This window comes from Salpingoeca rosetta (genome assembly GCF_000188695.1).
Source record: "Salpingoeca rosetta unplaced genomic scaffold supercont1.10, whole genome shotgun sequence".
In the NCBI taxonomy this organism is placed as follows: Eukaryota; class Choanoflagellata; order Craspedida; family Salpingoecidae; genus Salpingoeca; species Salpingoeca rosetta.
The window spans coordinates 773,888-781,956 of record NW_004754924.1 but is presented as its reverse complement, the minus strand read 5'-3'; the positions used below and the strand labels follow the sequence as shown (position 1 = coordinate 781,956).

Here is an 8,069-nt window from a genome sequence, read left to right as displayed (position 1 = left end):
GTCACTGCAGCATGCACACGCAGACGCACTTTGTCTCTCTCAAACGCACGCACTTGGCTGTATCGGTGATGTTAGGCCGCAAGCCTGGTGACGGTGATGAAGAAGAGGAGGAGGACGCGGAGGCAGACGAGGCGGCGCCCTCACTGCTGCTCGTTCGAGATAGCATGGCGGTGGTGGGAACGATGTGGGTGTGGCCTCCTGGTGTTTGTGAGCTTCTGCTTGCTTCCTTCCTTCTTCTTTTGGTGAAATCGAGGCAGTTGATTTGATGTGAATGTGAAGACCATGTTGTTAAGACTGCACGCGTGATTTGCGTGGTGCACAATGAACGGAAGAGAGCACCCGAAGAAGCATCATCAAAGAGGTAGAGGCGGCCTCGTCGGAGGGCAGCAGTTGTGGTGGTGGTGGCAAAGTGCTGTTGTGTGCCAGCGCTGTGGGATTTGACAGGATCTCTCTGGTCACCGATGTGCAAGGCCGCGGTGCAGTCGTCGTCCACGCGCGACACGTAGACGCCGGGCTGGTCGCCGATATCGAGGTTTGTTGCTCCGACAAGCCCCACCCCCAATGTGCGGTGATTGTCCTTGCCGTCTTCACCACCAGAGTCGTCCCCCAAATCGACCAGCACCTCGCGGGTCTTGGCCATGTCTCCCAGCGACATTGTGTGTGTGTGTGTGTGTGTGTGTGTGTGTGTGATGTGTGTGTGTGTGTGTGTGTGTGTGCGGTGTGTGTGTGTGTGCGGTGTGTGTGTGTGAGGTGTGTGTGTGATGTGTGTGCGTGTGTGTGTGATGTGTGTGTGTGTGTGTGAAGTGTGTGTGTGTGTGCTTTTGAGAAGTAAGCGCTTGCGTGCTTGCGTGCTGGCGTGCTGCAGGCGTGGATAATCCAAGAAGACAGCGTTAGACTCTCTTCTTCTCTTGGTGTGCTGTGGTGTGCTGTGGTGTGTTGTTCACAGCAGCAGTCAGTAGGTCAGTGGGGGTTGACAAGAGGGCCAACGGTGAACAACAACAAGCACAAAAAAAAACCCGCAAGCAAGAAGCAAGCGAGCAAGAAGCAAGAAGCGAAGAAGCGACGAAGCGAAGAAGAGGCAGTGGAAGAGTGAAGGAGAGAAATGCAGCGTTCCTTCTTTGAACAACGAGTACGAGTCGTAGTGGTGGTTCGGATGGAGATATGAAGGTGAGACTCGGCTGACAGATGCCTAGATGCAGCAGAGAGTGCGCTACAAGGCTACACGTTGGGCATAGCCCTCCATGCCGGGCGAAAACAAAAAAAAATATACGCCCGCCGCGTCTGTGCGTTCATTGTTCACTCTCACTGCACACTGTGTGAAAGAATGGGTGGTAGGGGTGGTCAGAATGGAGGTATGAATGTGAAACTTGGCTGACAGATGCAGCAGAGAGTGCGCTACAAGGGGACACGTTGGGCATAGCCATGCCGGGCGAAAAAAAAAGATATACGCCCGCCGGGAATCGAAGAGACAAGGAGAACTGTGAGTTCGTTGTTCACTGCACACTGTGTGAAAGAACGGGTGGTAGGGGTGGTCAGAATGGAGGTATGAATGTGAAACTTGGCTGACAGATGCAGCAGAGAGTGCGCTACAAGGGGACACGTTAGAGGAGAAGGGAGGCTGAAGAGAGGAATGCAGTGCAGGAGTGGCAGAAGGAACGAAAGAAGAACAAACGACCACCAACGTTGTATGTATGTGACAGGCGGACGCGGAAGCTTGAAACCTGAGTGCTGAATTACCCAACACCATGAAGGCAAGGGAACGAACACGCAAGCATGGCCACTCGTTCGCTCATGCACTCAACTGCCAATATCCTTCAGCGTCCGGTCCTTCGAGGACTCGGTGCACGTTGTACTGCGGTGGGAAAATGGGATTGCGCAAGTTGACGTGCGGAGCAAAGATGGGATACAAAGCACCAACAGCGATTGTCCCACGAAACAACTGGGAAAAGGGGAAGGCCTGCCATCGTAATCATGCAATACGCAGCGAACAAGGGATTGGTGAGATGAGCGTTGTTCGCCACGGACTCACGAGTGGTGGTGGAAGCATGGCGGCGTGCAGAAGAGTTGGGCAAAAGGAGTACCTTGACTTCGCCGGTGTCAAGCAACACAGTTGCGCGTGCGCGCGTGAACCAGACAACAGTTCCTGTGTCTCCGTCCTGGGTGCGAACTCGGCGCTGTATCCGACGTAAGGCTACCAACTCAATACGTCGATTTTCCCGCTCTTCTTGTTTGTGCCGCTTTGATCGTTCGCGAGCCTCCTGTCTCTCACGCTTCGCGCGTGCTCGTGCACATCGCTTCCGCAGTTGCTGCTCCCTCTTCTCTTGCAACTCACGCTGGCGTTGTTCACGCTGTTCCTTCTTCTCCTGGCGTTCGCGTTCGCGCTGCTCCTTCTTCTCCTGGCGTTCGCGTTCGCGCTGCTCCTTCTTCTCCTGTCGTTTGCGTTCGCGCTGTTCCCTTTTCTCTTGCAACTCACGCTGGCGTTCGCGTTCGCGCTGCTCCTTCTTCTCCTGTCGTTCGCGTTCGCGCTGCTCCCTCTTCTCTTGCAACTCACGCTGGCGTTCGCGTTCGCGCTGCTCCTTCTTCTCCTGTCGTTCGCGTTCGCGCTGTTCCCTCTTCTCCTGTCGTTCGCGTTCGCGCTGCTCCTTCTTCTCCTGTCGTTCGCGTTCGCGCTGCTCCTTCTTCTCCTGTCGTTCGCGTTCGCGCTGCTCCCTCTTCTCTTGCAACTCACGCTGGCGTTCGCGTTCGCGCTGCTCCTTCTTCTCCTGTCGTTCGCGTTCGCGCTGCTCCTTCTTCGCCTGTCGTTCGCGTTCGCGCTGCTCCCTCTTCTCTTGCAACTCACGCTGGCGTTGTTCACGCTGCTCCTTCTTCTCCTGTCGTTCGCGTTCGCGCTGTTCCCTCTTCTCTTGCAACTCACGCTGGCGTTGTTCACGCTGTTCCTTCTTCTCTTGCAGCTCACGTTCCCGCTGTTCCCGCTGCTCCGGTGTCTCTTGCTCGAGGCGTTTCTGCTCACGTTCCCTCCTTCGTGCACCGGCGGCAAGGCCGCCTTTTCTGCCGCTAGTAACGTGGTGCTGATGAAGTGCTTCCTCCCCGCCCTTTCGTCTGAAGTTTTCCTTCACCTTCATCGCCCCCATCCGACCAATACGACGATGCACTTCAGTCGCTGCTTCTTGTCCGATGCGCTCCCTCCAAGCACGGTATCCGTCTGCCATCTTTTTCCGCTGACGTTTCAGCTCCTCTGGCGTTAACTGCAACATCCAAGATTGCACTGTTCGACACGAGGTACACGTAAAGGAGTTCTGGTTTGAGACGACGGTTGGCCACATAAGCAAGGGAGCAGAGGGTCTCCTGCAAGAACAGGGGGACAACCAGGGTAGCCAGCGAATGCAGTGTACCTTTGCTCCTATCGACCTTGAAAAACGATGATGCGTCCCCAAACGAGCAGGAGTACCCGTTCGTCTGGTGGCCCAGCGGGGCTGAACCATGAAACATGAGCAGGGTTGTCAACGCCTCGCAGACGACGCCGATGCGTCGGCACAGACAAGTGTCACTAAACCAGCGCAGGGAGGTCAGGAAATCAGAAGAATGAATTGATGAATAACCACAGGTAACAGTTCCACCGCGCACTGCATCACACTGCTACGCAACTGACATGTGTGGGGCAGCACATGCATCCGGCAGCTTGAAGAGTGGGTAGAGGACACCGCTCGCTGTCATGCGCCTGCGTAAGCGAAAAGCATGATGTGGATGATGACAGCAAGGAAGGATCAGTGCTCTACGTTGCGTACTCCACGCACACTTCAAATGCACACACACGCACACACACACACACACACACACACGCACACACACGCACACACACGCACACGCACACACACACGCACACGCACACGCACACATACACACGCACACACACACAAGCAACAAACGAGGACACACACACACACACACACACACACAAACAAGCACATATATACACATACACACGTACACACATACACACGCGCGGGCACACACACACACACACACATACAAGCAACAAACGAGGACACACACCGATATTCCCCGTGTCTGCGATATGGCTGTGCAGTTAAGCCAATCTTCACGGCTTGGTCCTGCTTTCTAATTGCGGCGTAGATCCACTGTCCATGGGGCAGGTGTCTGATTGTGGCCTCATCTTTGATGGCAAACCTCAATAAGAAGCGCTTCTTGTGCGCTGAAGACAAAGCGCCAATCTGGCCTTTGATTGCGCGCACTGCCAGTTCTCTGAAGGGTGGGACATTTCGGAGCAGCGCGATGATCGCCATGGGTATACTCTCCAGTCTGTGAAGGACCTGTGTGGTGACAACGTAGTGTTGCCAGCATGTGAGTGCTACAACAGGTTTGAAACCAGGCCAATGCAGTACACACGCACACTCACACACGCACACCCACACACGCACACGCACACCCACACACGCACACGCACACGCACACGCACACGCACACGCACACGCACACGCACGCACACACACACACACACACACACACACACATACAAGGCTGAACAGCCGTGACGGACCCGATGAAGAGTGTGGTCGGTGTTCAGTAATGGGTGGTTGAGGACGTGGTTGACCACGAGCCTTTCATGGCTGGTGGCGGACACGTTGTTTGGCAACCGAGTTGCAAGCACGTCCAGGGGTTCAATTGAAAACCGGATCTGCCTGGAAAGGTCGATCAAGTGGCTCGGCGAAACCCACTGTCTTTCGCCTTCTGGGTGTTGCGCTTGGTGAAAGCAGCGGCTGGCAGAAATCGTTTCCGTCCTCCTCCTCCTCCTCGTCCTAGCTCGGTTCTCCGAAAGAGGAGTTGAAAGCACGACTATCAAAACCACTTATATGTGGGTATTTGTCCATCTGGTTCACAGAACATAGCGTCATCCTGTAAGTGAGGCGATATAACGCTTGTTGAGCGCAAGGATGACCCAGACGGGGTTTTGACCCAGGGTGTACAGCTAGTCTTGGGTAGCCTAGGCGAGGAGCACCGTGGTGACGCTCTTAGAGTCGTTACTATCCGTTTCGTTCACTAAGCGGTTCGGTTCGGACGGCATGAGCCTACGGTCGACCCGACACAACTCGTAAAGGAAAGCATGAGGGTAGTCATCGTACTCCTCCTCCCCACTCCTCATCAGGGTAGTCATCGTACTCCTCCTCCCCATCCCATCAGGGTAGTCATTGTACTCCTCCTCCTCATCCTCATCATCGTAGTCATGGTACTCCTCCTCCTCCTCATCCTCATCAGGGTAGTCATCGTACTCCTCCTCCTCCTCCTCCTCATCCTCATCAGGGTAGTCATCGTACTCCTCCTCCCCATCCTCATCAGGGTAGTCCTCCTCCTCCTCCTCCTCATCCTCATCAGGGTAGTCATCGTACTCCTCCTCCTCATCCTCATCATCGTACTGACCATCGCACTCATTCTCCTCCTCCTCCTCCTCCTCTTCCTCCTCGACGTTATCATCACCATCTTCATCGTGGTTGTCGTCGTCATTTTGTCCGACGTGAATCTGAGTCTGAGTCTCTGTGCGTTGGCCCTGCAGCATGTTCAGCACCCGCTGTCGCATGGAGGCGTCGTCGCTGTTGGCCTTGTTGCCAAAACCATTGGCTTCACCATCGGCTTGAATCTCACGGAGACCAAGAAGGAGCAGCTGCTGTGACATGCTCCAATCCTTAGAATCCTTGTGCTTTGGCGTACTGGCTTGTGCGGTTGACATCGCTCGGCACTTGAGGGCGTCGACTCAAAGGCTCAAGGTCGGTGTTGTCGTGCAGTTCTGTTGTCAGCACAAACACAATCAAGGAATGGAGCCAGCCCGTCAACTGGTCAAGAGGCTGCACTTCATGGCGAGACGTGCATTTTCGTGGCCCTGCGAGGGTGGTTGCATTCCTAGATTCCTCTCCTGTTGTTGTTGTTGTTGTTGTGCCTGCTCAGTGCAAACCGCTGTGTTGTTGTGGTGACATGACATGATGTGAGATGTGACATGATGAGACACATGAAACACAAAAATTTGTCAGGCTGCGGCGTGAGCAATCAACAGCGCTTGTGAAATTCATAAAGATTGACTTTCTCAATTTCTTAAGCGCCTGTGGTCTAATGGCTAGGATTCAACCCTTCCAAGTGCTTGTTGCCAGTAGAAAGGTTGAGGATCGGGTTCGATTCCCGGCGGGCGTATTTCTTTTTTTTTTTGCCCGTACCGTAGTCTTGGAGCGGACTCTCTACTGCATCTGTCAGCCGTTCATACCTCCATCCGAGCCAACATTACCAGGCACACAAACAAAAGAAGAACAAAGAGAAGAAGGAAACGAGCACAGCAAGCAAGTAACACACATCACAAACGAGTGAACGAAACCGCACCCACACCACGCTCACACCACACAGGCCAGCCAAAGAACGAAAGTCATGCAACACGGCTATGAAATCAGGTCAACTAGCGACACAACCCAAAAGAGTCCAGTTACAGTCGAGTCTCGCCATCATCTTCATCGTCCCCACCATCCGCATGATGATCGGGAGAACGCTGGTGAGGGGTGGCCGTCGCATCCACGCTCCGCTGCAGGATGAGCCTTGCTGTTCCTGCCGAGTCATATGGTGATGACGCTGATGCGATCGTCGTCGTTGTCGTCGTCGTTGTTGCGGCACTCGATCCTGGCTCGGGCAATTTCACTGGCGCTTGCGGCGGCGGGCACTGCTGATTCAGCACGCCAGACGCCTGCAGTGACTCGCGCTGCACCACAGGTGGTGCGTGGTGAGTGAGTGAGTGAGTGAGTGAGTGAGTGAGTGAGTGAGTGAGTGAGTGAGTGAGTGAGTGAGTGAGTGAGTGAGTGAGTGAGTGAGTGAGTGAGTGAGTGAGTGAGTGAGTGAGGATCAAGGTCGTGCGCGAGAGCAGCAGTTGCGCCCATCTACAGTTACGAGCGAGAATCAAGCGAAAACAACCTGGAGCCACCGGAAACCCACCACTTGTGTGAGATGGCGAAGAACGATGTCAAAGGATGGACGGGCGTGTGGATCCACCTTCCAGCACTCAATCACGGCTTGATATCTGCCCAGGCGCAAGAGACAGCGAACCGAAAACCGTGCATTGAGTGTAAGCGTTTAGCGTGTGAAGTGTGCACGTGCGCGCGCGTTAATGCCTGCATGCGATGAACGTGGTAGCAGGGAGCTTGTTTGCAAACGCATGACATGGCTCATACAGGGGCATGGGGCACGCTGGCGGCAGCGGCATGTGCGTCGTCATTGTGTGATGCGCACGCGACACCTCCTGGGTCCGCAATTTGGGATATGGTGTCTGTGAAAAAAAGCGCGCGCGTGCGAGTGAGTGGGTTGTGTGATTGATTGAGTTGAGTGAGTGAGTATTTGTCAGAGTGCATGTGTGTGTGTGTGTGTGTGTGTGTGTGTGAGTGAGTGAGTCACTGTGTGTGTGTGTGCCCAGCACAAAGAGCCAGGTCAGTTCGAGCGTGGCGCGTTGAGGAAGACACCACAGCATCGAAGCAACCTGTCCGCATGTCAACACCTCCCAAAACGTGACTCCGCAGGACCTGCGTTAAAGGCATCGCGCAACGTGGGAGGATTGCAATCACAGCGAGAAGCCGCAGGAAAGGCAAGACGCGACAACGAGAACACATCCCACAGTGCATGCACGCGAACAAGCGCAAGTCCACAGCCACGCATGTACACACTCTCATTCGATACTCTCCACAAATAAATAAATAAACAAATCAAACAAAATAAGCCGTGAGTGCCGCACCAGACGTCACTCTGTGTTGTCCAGATTTCATCCTCGAGCGTCTCCGGCGCCATCCAGCGGATCGGCAGTGCGCGATCAAAGGACTGAATAAGAAGTGGCGGGAGGGGGTGTAGAGGAGGAGAGCATGAGTACATTTGGATCACGCGCACACGAACACGTAGTGTCATTGCACGCACACACACACGAACACACACGAACACACACGAACACACACGAACACACACATACAAACACACACACACACACACACACACACACACACACACACACACACGAACACACACACACACAAACACAT

General features: G+C 54.4%; 3 protein-coding genes and 1 non-coding gene across 4 annotated transcripts in view; 1 reads left to right on the top strand and 3 right to left on the bottom strand.

The window, feature by feature from the left end:
- The window catches only part of PTSG_04471 (uncharacterized protein), a gene marked incomplete at its 5' end in the record, with an annotated part of 9,572 nt that extends 8,917 nt beyond the window's left edge, over positions 1-655 (bottom strand). Inside the window, 2 exons of the mRNA XM_004994508.1 lie at positions 54-84; positions 340-655. Coding sequence (XP_004994565.1) covers positions 54-84; positions 340-655 — 347 coding nt within the window. The remainder of the gene's footprint in view (positions 1-53; positions 85-339) is intronic.
- A 924-nt stretch (positions 656-1,579) lies between these two features.
- Positions 1,580-6,000, bottom strand: PTSG_04470 (uncharacterized protein). Its single transcript, XM_004994507.1, has 6 exons — positions 5,018-6,000; positions 4,054-4,331; positions 3,650-3,718; positions 3,393-3,547; positions 2,082-3,265; positions 1,580-1,957 (listed from the first exon to the last, which is right to left on the bottom strand). The coding sequence occupies exons 1-6, from the start codon at positions 5,741-5,743 to the stop codon at positions 1,790-1,792; spliced, it is 2,580 nt and encodes an 859-aa protein (XP_004994564.1). The 5' UTR covers positions 5,744-6,000; the 3' UTR covers positions 1,580-1,789.
- A 106-nt stretch (positions 6,001-6,106) lies between these two features.
- PTSG_20094 lies at positions 6,107-6,198 on the top strand. The gene has a single exon. It is a non-coding gene; the product is annotated as a tRNA-Gly (tRNA).
- The window catches only part of PTSG_04469 (TK protein kinase), a 6,776-nt gene continuing 4,893 nt past the window's right edge, over positions 6,187-8,069 (bottom strand). The window contains exons 10-13 of the mRNA XM_004994506.1: positions 7,772-7,854; positions 7,218-7,562; positions 6,982-7,066; positions 6,187-6,751 (exon numbers count right to left, since the gene is read on the bottom strand). Of these exons, the coding sequence (XP_004994563.1) occupies positions 6,482-6,751; positions 6,982-7,066; positions 7,218-7,562; positions 7,772-7,854 (783 nt within the window). The 3' untranslated portion in view covers positions 6,187-6,481. The remainder of the gene's footprint in view (positions 6,752-6,981; positions 7,067-7,217; positions 7,563-7,771; positions 7,855-8,069) is intronic.

Bases quoted from the DNA above. Each gene is read 5' to 3' on its own strand.
- PTSG_04470 (XM_004994507.1), bottom strand. From the start codon at position 5,743: ATGTCAACCGCACAAGCCAGTACGCCAAAGCACAAGGATTCTAAGGAT. The intron at 4,332-5,017 runs GTGCTCCTCGCC...GTCACCACACAG, and splicing joins ACTCTAAGAGCGTCACCACG to GTCCTTCACAGACTGGAGAG. The intron at 3,266-3,392 runs GTACACTGCATT...CGTGTCGAACAG, and splicing joins CAAGGTCGATAGGAGCAAAG to TGCAATCTTGGATGTTGCAG.